At 40.1% G+C, this 20,360-nt stretch overlaps 1 protein-coding gene across 3 annotated transcripts in view; it reads right to left on the bottom strand.

The window, feature by feature from the left end:
- Nucleotides 1–20,360, bottom strand: part of LOC108231861 (A-kinase anchor protein 7) — a 45,146-nt gene that overhangs the window by 21,990 nt on the left and 2,796 nt on the right. For all 3 annotated transcript variants that reach the window (XM_017409236.3, XM_017409238.3, XM_017409239.3), the window contains exons 6-9: nucleotides 19,109–19,269; nucleotides 16,147–16,259; nucleotides 15,671–15,717; nucleotides 15,495–15,595 (exon numbers count right to left, since the gene is read on the bottom strand). In XM_017409236.3, the coding sequence (XP_017264725.1) occupies nucleotides 15,495–15,595; nucleotides 15,671–15,717; nucleotides 16,147–16,259; nucleotides 19,109–19,269 (422 nt within the window). The remainder of the gene's footprint in view (nucleotides 1–15,494; nucleotides 15,596–15,670; nucleotides 15,718–16,146; nucleotides 16,260–19,108; nucleotides 19,270–20,360) is intronic.

Here is a 20,360-nt window from a genome sequence, read left to right as displayed (position 1 = left end):
ATTTGCTGTTTTGCATCAAGCACAAGCTATCAGCAATAAAATGTTGTTTCACTTGATGAATTTCCTTCAGTAAATATTCCATTATATGTACTTAAACTTCATGGGTGCCAATAATGGTGAGCAGGACTGTATGTAAATACATAAAACCTACAAGGATATACTGTAATCCAAACTGAGTATTATAGTGTTGAATTACATTTAGTGCACCTTGAACTAAAAAAAAAAACGTGCCTGCTGTCTGGTTTTCTTTTATTTTAGAGGGAAACTGTTAGCAGTATAAAGTGACGAAACTTGTCACTGAAGATTGTAACATCCTGCAGTAAAACAAGTATAAATGTTTGAGACACTTTAATTAAAAACAAAGAGCAGGTTTAATTAAATTATTGGTGTAAACTGTAAATGAACACGGCTGAGCATCCTTTTAAAATGAAACAGTATTTCTGAGCGGATTCTGTTTTTGTGTTTTAAGATCAACACAGCTGATGGAACCGGTTCTCCCTGAAGTCTTTGACAGTTCTCTCGTTTGTGCCTCCATTCATCATTTTTCGTCAAAGAAAGCTGCTGTACTATAACAAAAGGCCACCCCCCCCATGGAGTTTTTGCTTATGAACAGCACTTCTGAGCGAAGGAGAGATGGTTTCAGGAGTGCATTTGTGTTTAGTTGGGCTGGAGTGAACGGAGAGACACGCATGCAGTTATCAACCCAACGCCGCTTTCACGCCAACCGCTGATCAACAGTTGGCTGAAGTTTGCAAAGGAAGGAGAAAATACAACACATCAGTACAGACTGCGAAAAGGAGAACTGATTTCAGATAATGTGCTGTTCGAAAAGTAAAGCTTTTGGTTGAGTAGTTTGTAAAGATTAACAGTTTTGGTAAGAAACTTTGAATTTAAGATCTGGTTTTCCATCCAACATCCAAATGTTTCCTTCGCTTTTTTTTTTTTGTTAAAAGTCTGAGTTATAAATCCAGTCTAATCAGTAGGAGGTTTAAAACCTAATCAATATTTAGTGCTAAAGGTTAAGAATTATTGAGGGGACTTTTAAGTAACATACAAGGCAACTATTTTATCTGAAGTTGTTACACAGAACCACAAAGCAATGAGAAAAGCAGCTATGCTGAATTACATGACCAATTAGTGCACAGATACACAAACTGGACTAGATGGGCAGACTCCTCCAGCTCTCCTTGTCTGTAGGTCACATGATGCATGCTGCTGAGCACATGCATGTAAAGAGCTGACGAGACGAAAGCCGTCGTGTATCTTTCTACAGAGCACGCACACAGAGACAGCACCATTGAGAATATCAATCCAACTGTCCTCTCCAACAACACACGCCCACGCACGGAGACACTTACTGATTTTCTCCTCCGCTTGGGAGAAAGGGAAGCAGCACAGCTGACCCATGGCGCCTCCTTCCCTCTTCTCCTGTTCCCCCTCGCCCCGCTGTTACCCCTCTGTGTCCTCAGCCTCTTGCTCTGTGACAGGCAGACAGAGAAGTGTCCTGCTTCCTCCCCTTCCCCGTCTCTTTCACTCTTTATCTAGCGCTGCTTCTCCCACCCCTCGAAGGGCAGACGAACCCGGCAGAGATGGAGGCAACACACAAATAAAATTAAAAATAAAAAATAAAAGCCTCTTTTTCCCCTCATGCAGCCCGAAGAAGCCGGAGCAAGACACCAGATGCTGGAGCGGAGGAAAAAAAAAAAAATGAACGAGTGGCTCCTTGCTCCTGCTCTACTTTGCGCTGACACAGGGAGGAGGGGTGTTTGTGTGTGTGTGCATCAGAACGAGAGAGGGAGAGAGAATGGGAGAGCTGGAGTGTGTGTGTGTGTGTGTAGGAGACAAAAAAGAATATTTTTTTGTGTTTGAAGTGCAGAAAGCGGAGGAGGGACGTGTATGAGTAAGATAAAAATTGTGTTTAACTAGAATAGGGACAGAGGAGGTGGGACGGGAGCTGGCTTGAGTAAATGTGTATTTACAAAATTGTGTGTGGACGCTGGAGAGTGTGATATGGACGGGAAAGAGGCATATACGAGGAGACAGTAGACACTATTCTGTGTGTGTGTGTGTGTGTGTGTGTGGAGGGGGAGGGGAACTTATAAGCTCCTCCTCCTCTAATCACAGTAGCATGAATATGGCTGTTGAACAAGTGGCAGCTGCAGGCCTCTCTTGCTTGTTTCTGTTATTTATGGAGGTCTGCATTCGATTACTGGGGCCCTTAAAATTTTATTTTGATGCAAACATTATTTTAAAGAAAAATCATATTCTATATAATGTTTTTATACTTGCAGTTCAGAGAGCTAACATCACTAAATGAGGGGTGAGACATGTGGGGAAATTATTAGGAGTTTCTTAATTGAATTTAATACACTTAATGTTAGCGGGAAAGCTACAATCATTCAAATACTGTGCAAAAAATAAATAAAAAATGAACACTGAAATGTGGTGTTTACGTCCTGATCATACAAATCTGACCTGCTGGTTGAGACTCATAAGTCATTTCCATCTGCCTGGAAATTCTTCTGATTAATTACCAGAAAACTCTTCAGCAAAAACTTGGAGGAGACATTTAAAGTCTGTCAGTTTTTTGTCTCTTTGGCTCCCCCTAAAGATATAAGAGAAAACATCACTGTCGTCACATCAATTTTTTTTTCCCTAGTCTGTCAGCCAAACATGCGAATGTGCAGCCACGCTGAAGAGCCCAGCAAAAATCACAACTATAAGCTGCAAGGAAAGCTCTAAATCACAGGAATGAAACTTCATATTTATATGATCTGCATGAATACTGAGTAACATGAATCGGTCTGCAGACTGTAAGCTTGTGATTTATCATTTTTGTGTTCAAGGCTTTTCAGACGGGTCAGAAATCCTGACTTCATCGTGCAGCCGAGCAGGTATTTATTGCGCACCAACACCAGCACTATCTAAATCCTGGCTCATTAATCTAACTTGCCATCTACAGGGAGAGGCGGATTGTCCAGGACAAAATGTCGGCTCTCAAAATGGAGGCACGAATACAAACTACACACAGAAAGGACACCGAGGTTCAAACGGTCACACTAATGTACCCTTCGCTCCAATTCAGTTAATTTATGTGCAGCCGGTTCAACACAAGAACCATCTGGTAGCACTAGAAAAGAAAAAAAAAAAGGTTTATTTTAAGTCCAAGTAGAGCTGAGGTGGTGCCACAAAGATGGTTCAACGTAGAAATATTCTGAGAAGTAGCTTGCCTTTCCATATTTTTTATAAAAACCCACAGAGCCACGTGCCATTATTTCCAGATACGCCGTTTAAAGTCCCCTCATTGTGTTCTGAATCTCACATGGCCGTGTTTGTGTCATGATGTCTGCAAATCAATGATTTCATATTGCCAGTTGCTAGGCTGGTGTTCGTAAACAACAGATGGTGTTTGTGAACACCCTCAGCGACGCCGAGCAGCTTCTTCCATCGCCGGCCGACCTTCGTGAACGCCGGGTGCACGTGGGATTTCGAGACGCTACTTTGAGCAGAGAGTTTAAAAAAAAAAAATGTTCAAACGCTGAAGAAACGTTCATAAACACGTTCGCAAACGATTATAAATGTGCAACACATTGGAACTGGTGAGAAAAGATTTAACAGGAAGGAAAAACGAACAGGAAATAATCACCTTTTGGTCTTAAACTGTTGGATTAAAGGCCTTCCCATCCTCCATGAGAAGTCACAAAGTCGACTCTCATTCACGTGGTTGCGTGACGAAAATTGCGTCATTTTATTCTCGTAGCAGCTTCCTCCGCCGCTTCTCGACACAAGACCCAGGCCGAACTGTTTCTCACAGTTTGCGCCAAGTGTTGTGTGATTGGTTGTGGGCGTGTTTATGAGCTTTAATGGAGTTAATTTGCTTCTGCTGCTCCGCTGAGAAGCAGCTGGAGGCTGTTAGAAAATACAGCCGTCTTTACAACTGTTCCAGCAGAACTTAGAAACCTGTGAAGTTAAAAAGACCGCCGAGACACAGGCGGCTCTTTGAGGCTGTGACCATCTCAGTCGGTTTAATAAACACGACTGGTTGCGGTAAGGGGAGCAAAAATCTGTATAAGGACAGGAGAGTTAAGAAGGCGGCGGGAAGAAACCTGTTTTCACGCTGCAGGAGGAGTGAGGAGCTTCCTGGGAGTTCTGATCCGAGCATCTCATGGACGATGAAAGGTGTGTGAGAAAAGGAACGGCTCACAACCACGTGACCGACTTCTTGACTTCTTGACTTCTCATGGAGTGTGCCGGAGCCTCAAGTCGCTGGAGCATTATTCTCCCTTGAATCAGACAGGCTAGCTGCTAACTCCAGCTCCACTACCACCAAGACATTTACAATTACTACTTGCCTCAACAGTGATTTCTTTACAAAGCTTTCCCAAGCAGAGCTGGGCTCAGTGGAAGAGCAGCTACCACTGGTGAGAACGACCCAACGGCCGTGGAATGGCGGAGGATTCTCCAGGGAGTGGGTTTGAGTCCGTCATGTACGACTCTAACAGAGTAAAAAATGAGAACAAGCAGTGCCACGCAGAACATGAGCACAATGACAGGAGCACCATCTGGCCCCAGGATCTCACCGTTTTACACCTGCCCAGCTGCAGGTAGATGTTCTCAGTTATTTGGGAGTTCTTGAAAAAGGAGAGGTCTCTGCAGGTCCTAGCGGGAGGTGGAGTGGTTGTTGTTAAAGGTGTCTGCTCAGGCTCTGACACAAAAACTGTCATGTGATAATTACTATCAGTGGGGACTTTTTTTATATCGGAGGACAGTTTAACTGTTTTAATGTTGTTGAAACCCAACTCGGCGGAAAATTAAACTCCTTCTGAGTTTAACTCCTGAGCTGATAATTGTACAAAACGATTAAAATAGGGAGAAGATTAGAAAGACAGCTTTTAAGCCATAAACTCTTAGTTTGAGCCCTTTTAACAGCTTCCCTCAGCAGGTCGGCTAAATAGCACTTGATTTACCGTTCAACGGCGGCAAGGGTCGCTTTTAGTAGGTGCGTGTGGACAATCAAGAGTTAGTTATGTTAAACGCTTTCTCCTGTCTGCAGCATTAATGGAGGGTCACAAAGGAGAGGTTGGAGGAGGTGATAAAGCAAAGACAAAGACACAAATAAACAACATTCGATACGCACTCGGCTCAGCCCGTCTCCCACTGCTGAATTCAACTCACAGCTGCCACCTCGGACACAATCCCTTCCTTCTTTTACACGCACACAAACGTGAGAACACGCAGCTGTGCTGATTGCTGTTTCAGAGGCTAAAGAGTTGTCCCCGACGAGGCCTGATTGCTGTTGAGGCTCATTTGTTCATCAACACCCAAATCACGCCAGCATACACACCAGCGGTCTTCTTAACAGGCAAATCAGCTGATCCTTATTGTTCTGCTGTTAATCAAGCTTTGGTGGGGCTTTTACAGACAACAGGTAATTTGCGGGCAACACTTCTAACCGGCGGATGTTTCTTACAGGGCACTCCGGTTGTCTGGTCTGTGAGAACGTGTCCCACATTTTCATTTCAACCTCCCAACGAGAGATAGCCGAAGGCAAACACCGGCAACAGTGTGGACTTTGTTCAGCTGAATGCAAACTCATCTGGTCTCGGTACGAAGTCACAAGACAGATTAAGCACACAAAGATAAAATAAGACAAGCGATTCAGACGACAGAGACGTAAGTGTTCAGTGATGAGGCCAATACTTGACTCTTCTAACAAAGAACTAACTGTGAGCAAAGTGACTTACACAAGAAGAAAGAAAAACAACACAAGTGAAGAACTAACCACGATTTGCTGGAACAAGACCCTGCATCAACAAGTTTGTGTGTTATGGATGTGAATGTCAAGGTTTTTAGCATTTCTACTATTTTTCTCCTCCGCAGACTTAAAACAGCAGCAGTGGCAGTGACGGTTTAATTGCTAATATAAATATTTAGAATTGTTATTGGCTCTACAAAGCATCCATTTGTCTCGAGGCTGGTTGTTAAGGTCTAAATATTAGGTCTAAGGGACAACTGTTTGTCACAAAGACATATTTTCCCCAAACAAATTGCAGCGATCGACTGGCTCTGAAAACGTAACGTTTCCATTTTGTGGAAAGAAGCAAACAGATGGGTTTTCGAACCTCGCTGTGTTTCGCAACATCATTTCCCCAACTACAGCTTTTCACTCGCACCGAATCAATTTGGCGGGCCTGATGTATAATTTTCCACATGTATTTAGGCTCCACTGGTGTTCATTCGGACTGATGAACAGAATCGCCCCTGAGCTACTTGTTGGTTTCGGCATGGCTGCTTTGTGGTATTTTTCATGCCTCTTTGACTGAATCATCCAGAGCACAGCTGAGTCTCTTAGTGTTTGGTCAGTGCTGTGACACCATGAGTTATGAGTGTGTGTGTTTTTGTCTGTTACAAAAATATCTCATGAACCACTGGATGAATTTTAATGAAACTATCAGAAAGTAATCACTGGAATGACATCTACCACTGATTAACTTTTGGAGTTAACTGAACCCCAGTCAAGACAAACGTGGCTATAACCCAGTTAGTTTTACAGATACTGAGCTAAAGTGCGGCATGCTGGTAGCTGAGAGTCATCCTCAACACATACTTTGAGCACTAGTAGATGACGTACAGCCTCCGTTTTGAGAAACAGAGTTTAATTCTGACCAGACTGATGAGCTAACGAGTAGTCCATTCAGGGCCAAGACCAAAGTGGCTTGTCGTCATCTTCTAACAACTCCAACATCAAAAATTTCACAGCAGTCACGCAAACTTTATTTTTTATAAACCTACAACACCATCAGAAATCTGGCAGAAATATGATATACCTGCTGGAAGTGCTACAGCTAGCTGCTGCTATTTGTGCTTGCAAATAACCATAGAAGTAGAATTCAGATTAGCCATTAGCGTATCAATCCGGTCCGAATTAAACTGAAGCCATTCAAAAGCTTTTCACAACAGGTAGGATATTAATTGGTCAAAACCTTTCCACAGAACCCCACCTCAAAATATCTGATTTATATCATCTTAGAGTCTGTATTATTGATCTAAAGAAGAAGGCCTACAAATCAGAACAAGCATAATTATAGACTGTGTCAAGTAGACCACTGTTAATAAATCCATACAGCGAAAACAATGGAGATAAATGCTGCGTATGTTTTATTTTAGTGCTGAACCTTTGGGATGCAGAAGCCTGAAAAGAATTTTCCATTATCAAACCCTAATTCAATCTTCCCCTGTTTATTTCTCCAGCTCCCTCACCACCACACCATCTGACTCCTTCTTTCCTGAACCTACGACAGCCTCCATCGCCGTCTTTCTAACATTAAACTTCAGTTAAGTCGTCTGTTTAATGCCACGCTCACTCCTCTTGGCCCGACTCGTTCTTAAATCCGACCGTTTCTGCAAGCCCATTCTCCTCTCCTCTGTCTGTACTGTCTCGTTGCTCTCTCATCTGTTATTCCTCTTTATTCTCATCCCTTCTTCTATCCCTTTCTCAGCCTCTTCGACTTGTCCATCCATCTGCTCAGTAACTGACTGTGGTAAATGTGACTTCTTCTCCAACCCTACCTCAGTCTCCTTTCCGTCTTTCCTCGTTAATGTTGCCACAGGACAGCTTCTCTGCAAAACATCTACAAATTGCGAGGCGCTTGCCGTTTCCTGCATTCATCACGGATTTGGATACGAAGCTTTAATGCTGCGGCTTCGTCGACATTACAAAGAACCCGACAGGGCCTCTTTGTTAAGTGGACCATATTTAGGATCTTGGACATATGTTTCAACCAAATCCTAGCATTCAGTTTGTGATTTCAGGATCAGACTGCAGATGGTCACATGGACAAATTCAGCTGTCGGAGTCAAAAAAAAAAAAAAAAGTTCTGCTGTGACTCGACGAACAGGTTTTTTAGAAATTTTACATTTGATCTTTGTAGCACACAACTGGAGACAGACTCTCACCATCAGGGGTGATCCTGGGTGAAGTATGATGGAAGGACTCCCAAAAAAAAGAAAAGAAAAAGGAAACCATACTGTTGTCCTTTGCAGTTCCTTGATTACGTCTGATGATTTGTCATCAGCCGCCTCTGAACAATGTTCCTGATTTGCTTCGTATCAGTCACTCAATCTCCGTGAATTCTCTGGACAACTACCTCCCTATATTTGCCACGCTTGTCCAGTAAATTTCCGGGCTGCGGTTCACGCGTGAAAACAGCTATAGAAGTCTGACCCAAAGGCCCAGGAGACGGCTCCTACAGTCTAAATGTCAAACTGTTCTTGGCCAAAAATACCGACCCCTAATTGCCCACAGTCTGTGTGAATCTGTGTGTGAATGCATGTGTGTGTGATAGAAAAAGTGCTGTACATATGGGTGAATGGGCGAAGCGCTTTTGTGTCCGCTATGAGTAAATGAGCACATTTCATAGACAATTTACCATTTTCAGAAGCTTCTTGTTTTGTTTTGTTCTTTTAAATTCTCCCTCTTGTTCAGTGTTCATCAGACAGAACTGACAACAGTTTTGTTTACCCTCTTCAACGTGCAGCCAGTTGTCCATGAAATTGTCTTTTTTAACTTGTTAAACTAAACAATATAAGAAAGAATTACATTCGAATTTACAAAGAAGCTGTCAGACTTCCCAGAGTATATGAATGACCTCTTTAATTACACATCACATGGAAGTAAAGAAGCAACTGTACTACTGTGATGCTATTATGTAATCTGCAGCCATTGACACTACCAACAGTCTACAAGGGCCATTATCATGTTCTCTTTTAGGCTCTATCCTATTCTTACACATCCAATTTGCAGGCTGGCATGTAAAAATGTATTTAAAAAAAACTCTTTTCTTCAGAGGATGGAATTCTTGTTATTTAACCATCTAAATGATCTAATTCCACAATTAAAGGGCTGGTCAACCACTGCTTTCAGACCCTTAAATTAAATAACATTTAGAGCTTTTTTTATTGGATTTTGTTTTAATTTTATTATGCACCAACATGTTTTCCTCATAGTTAAAAAAAGTGCAATTAAAAAGCTCCTTAGTGTAGGTTATTAAACTGATAGGGGAAAATGGAAATGATTGGCGAATCCTTTGCTCAAACAGATCTTGGCGTAGGGGATGTAATGTTTATATCAATTTTTTAAAAAGCTGGTAGTTTTAGTTGTGGTCTCCGCTAATAGGAACCTCCAGTTACATTATTATCCAAAATTTAGAGCTCTGGTCAACTGGGTTTAATTATCGTGTTTTTATCTTTCAAATGTCCTAAAAGGGTGATTTAACATTTCTCCAAAGAGAAATGAGCTGACTTACATGCAAATTTTTACACTCCATCATCTGGCTTTTTGGCTAGTGAGTAGATAATAAGCACTGCCAAATATTTGTAAGGGAAAAAAAAACAAAAAACCAACAACCATCAAGCAGTACAGTCTGTACAGGAGAAACCACATCTCTGTGAAATATCAGAATGTCACAGTGCAGCAAACCACCTTCATGTACGAGCTGTTGTGTTGCTGCGTAGCAAGTTGTGTTGCTGCGTCTGTGGCCTTTAGTTCGCATGCATTAATACCTGCATTTACAGCACAGAAGATTCTGGCGCAACTGCTTTATTCTGTAAATGTTAAAAGGTTGTGACAGGAGCTATGCCTATCGCTTTCCTGAAACAGTGTCACCCACACACATCTGCTGGAAAGGTTTCACTATATGTCTCCGAAGACAAACGGGACTTTCCAAACCAGTAAATTTAGAGATTTTCTTTGGCTGTTCATCTCACTTAAAAATAAAGACTCCTTCTTAGGAAAAAAAAACAACAACTTTCCATCCAGTGAAGTAAAAAAAAAAAGTTTAAACATTCCTCACATTTTTCTACATCTAAACTGAAACTGATGGTTTTCCTCATCAACACACACACACACACGTGATCATCTTTGCTTACATTACTGTAACTATTTTAAAGAACAGCATGTGGAAAGATAATAAAAAGTACATAAATGCGCTCCTCAGATTGTTCTGACTTCTAAACTTTACTTTAGGGTAAATCGCCTGCTGCTGAAAGGCGAAAGGTGAGCGATAATGTGTGTTTGTGTTCACGAGTCTATTTTTCATATTTGTTTGCTTGTTGTTAACACAGTAACAACTAATGTTACTAAAGTAATCATAAAAATCTTCAAGACTATGGTGAAATGAGAATAATATGCATATACAAATACATAATCAACAAAACTACTTTCTTTATATTTTGTCTTTAATCACATAATTCAAATAGCCTTGTGGAAATGGAACTGTTGTGGATTATGTTGTTGTGTGGATGACAGGATTAACCAGTAGGCTACATAAACACATCAGATGCCAGCTGTGTGTACATTATATGTAAAATCCCACTGAACTTCAGCGGACCTCAGCGAAGGGAGGTAAAACCTGTCAAAAATCAGTTTATCCCGCTGACATAAAGGTTTTTTTTTGCATAATATAAACTGGTTCATCAACTAGTTTGAAGTCCAAATTATTTTATTTAGAGTACAATGACTTCCGCACAGCTGTTTTCATGAAACGTTTGCGTGAAACTTGTAAACTAATTTAACAGAGTCCCAGTTGAACGAGTCGAACTGTGGTGGAGGCGTCACTTCTTCATTCCTGCTGCATGATTATTTAGCCCAAGCCGTCTGACTGCAGGGTGTTGGCTGAATAATTGCCCTCCCAAGGAGAGAGTGATGCCGCATGCTGCTCATCATGTGTTTTGGCCTCAGACTACAGATATTTTAAGGCTCTAGTGTGAATGCTGGCCCCTTTTTTAAACAAGGGACTTTTAAAATGATGAATGTTTTTCACACATCGACCCTGGCACCGTTTCAAACATACAATGAAAGAGGAGACTGTCAATAATAGGCAGCCCGTCATGCTGAACATCACTGTGTATTTGGCAATAAACTCATACTGTATTTCATCAATTCGTTCGTCTTAGCAAAAACTGTCCTGGTGTTGCTTTTTTGAAAGCTGTAAAAAGTCTTTGGTGGTGGAATTTTATTTGACTTATTAAAAGAAAGTCAAGAAATGCATTTCTAGACGGAAAAACATTGATGTTACTTGGTTGAAATATTCAATAAATACAGCAGGAGATACTTTTTTCTCTTCAGTGAAGCATAGAAATATGCAAAAATCTGCAAGACTGAGATTTAGAAGTAGCTTTTCTGCCCCCTCCTCAACATCTGTATCCTCTCAGTGAAATCATAAATTCATGATCACTGTGCATGTGTTTGTTTGTGGAAAATCTGTTGACTTAATGTGTTTGTTTTTCCCCAAACACTGGGAGAGGCCTTGGTTTTCAGCAGGAAAAACAAATGTGGCTTTCCTCCTACATACTTTAAATAAGTTATTGTCTGAAGTGAAGTCAATCAGGCTCCTATTGACAAATGTAGAACAAAGGGAGAAGTTCCCTGACTGACAGATCTGCAATTATGTAATTTTTTAACCATCTCTGTTGTTGTGAAGACAAAAGGTGTTGCCCTTACTTTTGCTCACATGTTATGGACTGTATCTAAAAGCCTCTGGTCCAAGTGGTGGAAATGCTTAATGTTCCCGGTCATGAACTCGATCGTGGTGCATGCTGAAAGAAGAGCCTACCAGACGGGGCCGGTTGTAGGATGTCTTAACAGGAAAGGACCTAGGACGTAATGAGATCATTATGCCTCGTTGTTGGAAAGCCTCGGTGAAAACCCCCCGAGGGGAGCTGGAGGCAGGCAGGAGGAGGAAAATTCACGCTGCTACGCTTAAGACTGCCACCAGGTGACCCATGTAAGAGGCAGCCAATTAGGCCTCATCCCTTTTTAACCCCTTCCTCTTACTTTTAAAGCCCTAAGGGTGGTAACTCACTGGGCTGTGACGGTTGGCGGCCGATTGTTGAACCTCATTGGCAGAGAGAGAGGCAGGCTCCAAAATGTCTCAAATCGTAACCCCAGGTTTTGCTCGTTTTTGTGATGCAAAGCAAAAGTGAAGGCGCCGTCCTTCTCTATTCCTTCAGGAGGTGTCCCATATTTTAATTGGAGTATTTTAAATGATTTGAATAAAGGGCCAAAGGTTAGCCATAGGTGTTTGGGTAAGGTTCATGTTAGGAAATGGGATTCAGTCTTAATAGAGTGATGAGCTGGAGTTAAGAAACTTAAAACTTCAAATAAATACATAAGTTTTCATTCAGTAGATTTTCTGATGTGGATTTATGTTGTATCGTGGCTCAATTAAACATAATTTGTAACTTATAGAGTTAAAGGTTTACATTAAATTTCTCTTTGCATCCCATTGATCACGTATCGAATGTCTCCTCGTGACGTACAGTGAGTTTTGGGGTTTAAGATGTTAAATGAACAGGAAAAAAAAAGCTACTCTTAGTGCCTTTAAACTGCCCCTCAGGGATGGATAAAGTGAACTGAATACCACTGAATCAAACTGAACCAAAATTCAGTTTCTTTTTTCAGTTTTTTATTATCTTTCTCTTTAAAGTACAAACAAGTCACACCTCCGCTGATTTCTTGTTGAAACTGGTTTGGGATTTTCCCAAAACAGAGTTGAGGCACATTAGGTGATGTGAACACATGCACTAACCTGTTTTAGCATATGAAACTCTGTGACATGAAATAAAAATGAGAAATTAGCCAGAAGCTCAGGACTAGTGTCCTTATTCATAATCTGTGTATTACAGCCATCTGTAATGAAACCTTAGCTGCTACAGTCAGTTCAAACTATTTAAAGGAACAGGCCAAGTGTAAATTTTCTGTCTACTTAAATAAGAAAAAGAAAACACCAAATTATTGCAATTTCTTATATCACACACACACACACACACACACACACACATACACACACACACACGTTATGTCTCTCTATCTTTGCAGGGACATTCCATTGACTTCCATTCATTTCTACACCCTAACTACAGCCTAACCCTGACCCTAACCCTAACCATTACCAGTACATACCTAACCCTAAACCAAACCTAAACTCAATTCACACCTTAGTCCTAAACCTAACCCCTAACCCAAAAACATCATTTCTCCTCGTGGGGACCAGGCTTTGGTCCCCACAAGGATCAGTTGGTCCTCACAAGGTAGTATATGTTAGGAAAATTGTCCCCACAATGTATCAAATACATGGCCACAGCAACCCTCACTTTGTATTTAAACACTGTAAGGCTGTCAACACAGCTCTGCAATCACAGAAAATGTGATGATTAGTTTTTAAATATGTCTGCATTGTTTGAAGAAAACAGCTGAGGAAATCACAAGCTTTTTTATGATGATGAGTGTGAGGTTAACGTCTCCCCAATGTTTCCCACACACACACACACACAAACTGACAGCTATCTGTCACTCAAACACACCCACAGCCATCAGAGTATTTGTCAGTGGAAGGAATCCTCCATCACACCAATAAATACTGTTAATGTACATTTTAGGACGTGATTTTCAGTGTTAATAATAATAATAGACTAATATTCACTGTTGTGATGCGACTACATTTCCTGCACTTCCTTGTGTTATTTATAGTTGCTAAAAGTGATCCTGACAGACAAACAGATGAACATGTTTTTTTTTTTTTTTTATGGATTTGATTTGCTGAACGTGCTTGCATGTTTTCACAGTTTGCGCCTTGGTTTCGTTACAGAGATTTTCACACGGGCCGTTTCTGCGTTTTCCAAGTTGCTTGTTTAATTCTTCGTGGCACAAAATCAAAGTTGGTCTCAACGGGAGCTGCTTTGTCTGTCGGCTCGGAGGGGCTGTGATCCTCAGAGCAATTATTCGGGTTTTACCACAAACAACCCAAACTTTTGATGGCAGCAAACACAAACAGATCAATCAGCTCACAGTGTGAATGGCTCTCCGCACAACAGACCATAAAAATGATATAAAAAGATACCCTTTTACCTCTTGCTGCTCAGTGCTGCATAACTGTTCATTTGTTTTGGTCAAAAAGAAATGGAGTATGTTGCATTTTCTATTATTAATAAAGTCAATTACTGTTTTCTTTTTATTCTGAATAATTAAAAAAAACAAAATCAATACTGTCCAGGCCTGAGCATAAGATGCCAATTAGATTAAAAGACAGGCACGTGTGTGGGCAGCAAAGTGTGGTTACTACGCCTCTGTGCCAATCAAACAGAGATTCCCACAAAGAGGGTGTCTTTCACAGCCAGGGCTCTTTACTTTTAACAGAACATCAGCAGACTCCAAAGAAAGGTAATCAAAGAACGATGCCAACATTAGAAGGAACATTATCATGTGCACCGGAAAAAGATCGAGCAGGCTTTCGTTTTTGAAATATCTGCACAGGTTTTGAGCCCGGTTTAATTCCTGCTATTGACAATCACACACTCCTGTAACCATTTGCCCAAATCTCTTCATAGACTACTTGTTTTTTTTTGTTCAAAATCAAACAAACTGTACTGTGCATGAATAAAACTGTAATATTTATGGACCAAAACCAAACAAAATCAGCCTAACAGTATTTCAGCCATCAGCCTGTCCTGCTTTCTAAGGACTGGCACTCAAAACCCAAACTGTTCACCTTCTAGTTACCGTCTCATTGTCTGCAACAGAGACAAAACAGCTTGTTGCAGCTCAAACTCCTGATTTGTATTGTTATTCTGAAGCAACGGAGCAACAAGAAGTGGTCGTTCAAACCAGACAAAACTGGCGCATTTTGTTTGACTATACGCTTTGGTAACCTAAAGAGCACAAGCATTTCTGGACCTAAATAAAGACGGGCAATGACCACATATGAACTGTTTTCATAAGCTTTGTTATAAGCTGCTGAGCAACACATCAGCAACACGTACTTAAAAAACAGTCTACAGCCGTTTAAATACGCGCTGTGCCTTTAAAAGCTATTTTCTAAAGCACCACTCCAACAAGTCTAAGGTCTTTTCTGCTGCTTTCATTCAGCAGACACTTTTAATCTACAGTTCAGCCAAATCTGTAAAGAACTGGCGGGGATAATGAGTTAGTGGGCAGCAGAGTCGAAAATGGAAATGAGCTCTTGAGGTTTCCCCACGGTGCTTGATTAGCGCAGTTTGCCTCTCGTTTAACTTCTGATGATAACATTAGGGTAAATTATGTTTAAAAAAAAAAAAGAAAAAAAGACAATCTTTACCTTCCAGTCAAACCATCACAAAACCCTCAGGTTTGTCGACCCTTTTGCAACATGAAACCATCCAACATGATCACCCATCCTGATCAATAATGAATACAAACTCCAACTTCACTGCTTGAAATGAAAGTAAAACAAATAAAACATAAAGAGATTTTAACGTCACAAAGACTTCTGAGAGCAAATTCTTATCTCTGGTATGGAAACCAACGTATATGGGGAAACACAGCACCCTGTTCGTAAGCTGATGGCGCCCTCTGGTGGCTTTATTGTTGAACTGAAAACCAAACGATTTGTACAACGCCACAAACAGGCTGAAGATGTGTGTGTGTGTGTGTGTGTCGGGGTGGGGGGGGGTTAACTAACCAATATGTAGTGAAGTCTCAGTGTGGTAATATCCGTCCTGTTGCTTCTTTTTCAACATAGAGCACAAATCCACCCGCTCCACTGTCTGGTTTCCAAAAAACCTGCAATTTGCAGAGAAACAATAAAAACTTACACAGAGTGACTCTGCTTGTTTCCCTTATTAAAGTAATACGTACTTGTTTGTGTAGTCGGAGTACAGAGCCGGGTCCACACGCTTTACACCCTGAGAGAACAGAAGGGGAAAAGTCACTCCTTGGTGAGTAAATCAAACTTTTTACGACACTTTTACATCCTCCTGATAAGCACACAGACAGGAGGAAGACAACGTCGTCACCTGGCAGGCGCCGGGCAGGAAGAGGTCTCATCAAACTGAGGGAAAATTTAAAAAATAGATTCTGTTCTTCCTCTGTCTCTCTTGGATGGAGCTCATATCTGGATGTCCCCCCCCCCCCCCCCCTTCTCCCTCAAGCCTCTCATTTGTTTTTGGATATTTTACTGATTTTATCTCCTCTCCACCTTGTATAGATTTCTCTTCTCGAGGTTTCTCCCTTTGCGTCACCCGTGGATTGCTTTTAAACGGCTTTGATCAAACCGTGTAACACACGTTCAATTATCCTAATCACCTTTTCACCTATTCCACCCACGTGCATACCTGAGATCGTAGCTTTGGTGCTCTGGACAACTTCATAATGGTGAGGTGGGGCTCAAAGCCGCGACAGTCTCCCTGTAGGAGACCCTGCTCCTCAAAACGGCTCCGCAACAACTCTGCAACACACACACACACACTTCATGTTTATCTTCTCCTTAATGAGGCACACAATATGACTCTGGTGCAAAATTATAATCCCAAATGCTTTAGGTACTTGTAAAGACATGTCATAGATAGGAAACATGTTTTAAAAATACTAAAAAAGCAACAATGCCAGTAAACAATATCCTGCAAAAGCATAATGTTGATTCAAAGTCACAATATCATAAGTATGTAGAAGATTCGAGTCCAGCTCCTCCACTTAAACCTCCCGACTCTAACAAGGATGAAGGGTAAATGAACAGGGTCAATAGCAGACAGACAGCCTGCAGATATAAACATGCGAAGATGCAGCCGGAGAGGTTTAGCGGGAAGCTAACGGAGGTATTTTTAGAAGAGGAACTCGGCAGGGAGAGAAAGGTTAGTACATAATCGATAACGGAGGTGGAGAGCGCAGACAAGATGACACGAGGGTCAGGCTTCTTTTGTTGCAGCCGAGATTTGTAATTCCTGCTGAGCAACTTTTCAGGTTGGAAGTAGAAATCCTGCTGCTGAAACTAGACTCCTTTAAATAGTCAGAGCAAAATGGAAACTGAACTAATCTGGTTCTGATATACAATGTTTTACATTATTGTTCTTCATATCAAAAGATTCAACAACATACAATATGTAATACAATAACATTAACAATTTATGAAAATTAGCTCCATCATTATAGTTAAAAAGGTGAGTTAAAAACAAATATTCCTATAGATATTTTCCAACAGAATGAACATTTAAGTGTTTTTGAGACATTAAGGTATGATTCATAATTTTTTTTTCCAATGGGCATAAAAAGGGACATTACAAAAAAATAGAATAAAATTAATTTGTGTGGATTCTGCAGGTTATCTGTCTTCATGCAAGGCAAACGTGCCACGATTAACTTACCTAATTTACTATAAAAAAATAAATGAATAAATAAAATCAGTTTTTAGAATTTTCCAGGGTGGAAAACTTGCCAACTATACATTTACCTCTTTGAAAGACTGTTTTGTAGTTTTGCCCGCCTATAAATTTTAAAGGTTTTCCTTTTAGATTTGTCTCAGACTGGTTGTCACGGAAACATGATTAAAAGCCAACATGTAAGCAGATTATACAGGGAATGTCGAGTGGTAATGCAGAAGTGTTTCAAACTTATCTTATATATTTAAAAACACACAATTTGTGGACGACAAATGATAATGTTTAACACATCCATGAGTCAGTTCAGCTGATATGAAAGAACAAGACGAGCTGTAAAACCTGTGAGCTCACTGAGTCTGAGTGCTGAGAGAGAAATGCAGCAGGAATCCTCTTAGAAATATCGCATGAATGTTTTTGGCTCATCTGAAAAAACAAGGACTCTTTCTGCACGAACGTCCTCACACACACGCAGAACGATATGACAAATGATGACATGGGAAAATAAGGAAACGGAGAGAATTAATTCCATATTGTGTTCAAAATGACAAATAAACCATTAAAAAAAATTACTGTATATATTACAAACATGACCAACATTAAGCTGAACTGTATTATTATTCCAAAAGAGTGTACAAGTATATATTTATAGATGAAAAAGAAAGACTGTTTTGTACAACCCTTAGAGTGCCAAGAAATAGATTTATTTAGACTTTGGAGACACTTTTTTTAACATTTTGAATGAAGTGTTTTTAAAATTAAAGGTCTACTATTCCTTGAACGAATGCATATCGCCCACTGCCTTTAAGCACAGAGTTTAAATTCAAGATGGCCGCCACATCTTGCAATGTGCGTTAATGCTCTGAGTGTGTGTTGAGGATGACTCTCAGCTACTACCACATAAACTTTACCTCATCGTTTGTAGCTTTGAGTAAATTATAGTAATATCTGCGTTGGCAAATGTATATTATCCGTGGCAAATAATAATAATAAAATCAATCAATCAATCAAAGTCTTTATTTCAGACCTGTAAAAATTAACATATGGTCGTTTACCAATTATCAATACAAAAATAAATAACATACATGTCTGAAAATGAGTAGGATGAAGCATATGCTTATTTCTACCTACCCCTTTTTCTCTTCTGATTCCTTATTAATTACATAATAAATTCTTTTAAACAAACTATTTGATATAAAATAAAATAAACTGATAATAAACTGAACTGGAGTGACTCGGCTGTAGATGTTCATCCACTGATTCTGAGAAATTCGTCACAATTCATCCACTGGTTCATGAGATATTTTGCTAACAGACTAACAGTTAATCTCACAAATATAAACAAAGATGTTCTGAAACGTGTAGTGCTCTGAGTATGTATTCAGGATGACTCATCTACTACCACACCAGATTTTAGCTCAGTATCTGTGAAGCTGACTGAGTTCTAGCGATTTTCGTTTTGGCTAATCCGTCGAGAGGTTCATGAGATATTTAGCAATACAGACAAACGAACACAAACACACGAGTGATAATAGAATTTACACACAACATACACACCATTTCACCAAGTTTCCAAACGACTCTAAGACAAAGACCAGGTTCAGGCAGTAACTCCTGAATGAGTGTGAGCCCAGTCAGCCTAATTTCTCTTTTAGAAGACACACTGTACCGAAAGTCCCCTTTAGGCTGTCCAGAAAGTTGCTTCTCATGGACAAGATCCCAAATCAATAAGCACCCATCGGCTACAGAGTTTAAATTATTGTTAAAGACTAAACAAACTGCAGGACTTCTCTGCTGAACCAAACTTCTAACACCCCTCCAGGAAACTACAGCATCAAATAACACTAAAGCGATTTATCTTCCATTAAAGTGAAAAGCGTATATCATGAAAAGATAATATAGCGTTTACAATCTCCACACTGACCTGCCAGGCTGTCCAGAGTGTGTCTGTGTAGTCCCGTGTCCAGTCCAACGAACACCACCTCCTTCCTGAAATGACTGATTCCTGAGAAGGGCAGCACCAGATCCCACCCCCCCAGCAACGCAGCCACTGACGGCTCGACCTGAGCCAGCACAGCTGCAGCCCTGTAAAAAAAAAAAAAAAAAAACAGATACACACACACACACACACACACACACCAGCTCATGACCTAATCCTCTTCCAGCCTCCACGTCACATTACATAATGACAGAATCAAGTGATTACTAAAGACGAAAATCTTCTACTTATTATAGATTATGTGCGAGCCACATAACGGGGCTTAAATGCCTCAGAGCATCACCGAGATGCCTGAACTTTAATCTGAAGGGTTCATTTTACTATTAGCACTCAATATGAAAAGTTAAATTTACTTATTATTCCTCAAAATTGTTTAAACAAGTAGGATTTTATCTTACTGATAACAATTTTCTTGTCTGGTTATCTGGTCGTCCCATCATCTAAACAAATTAAACTATTTTATAACTATTTAAAGTGGATTGTATGAAGGAAAAGCTGCTTTGAAGGTACACTTACATTAAAAGATAATTCATTCTAAAAAGTTAAAGATATATGGTGTTTGGGTTATAACTGTTAACACAAAATGTCTGCTTCTGAATGTCCAAAAATAGAAAAAAAACTAACCTTATTATTATTTTTATGCTTCCGCAAATCTCAATGAGATTGAATATGCTGGCCAAAACATTACAAAAGATAAAACACAACTTTCTGACAAACACGTACAAACTATGCAGAGTAAACTGAGAATGCTGTAATAATTCATAAAAATCACAGCATAAATATGACTAATTTTTTATGGCAGGAGCCACAGAATGTCACAGTAAAAACAATCAAATCATAAACATTATCAATCTGCTGCCAAGTCATATAAAACTGATTTAATTAAAAAAAAAAAGGTCAGATTCCTTAATCTTGTGTTTTGATGCTGATGTTATTCAGTATTTTTGCAATGTTTAGAACAAAAGGAAAGACAGAAAAAGCACACGGGGTGTCGTGCTGGTTTTATTAGTCACTGAGGTAAAATGACCTTTTTAAACATTAACTTTAGTCTTTTCTTTTGTTCAACTTTTCGACCTGTGTGATGTAATGATGCGCAGATTTACATGAACAGAAAAAAGAAAGAAATTCCTGCGTCCTTGCAGCCGTAGTTCAAGAGTCACCTGTGAGGCTAAACTAA

Source organism: Kryptolebias marmoratus, linkage group LG19 (assembly GCF_001649575.2).
Source record: "Kryptolebias marmoratus isolate JLee-2015 linkage group LG19, ASM164957v2, whole genome shotgun sequence".
Classification (NCBI taxonomy): domain Eukaryota; kingdom Metazoa; phylum Chordata; class Actinopteri; order Cyprinodontiformes; family Rivulidae; genus Kryptolebias; species Kryptolebias marmoratus.
The sequence above is the reverse complement of the archived record's forward strand: the minus strand, read 5'-3'. Positions and strand labels throughout refer to the sequence as shown.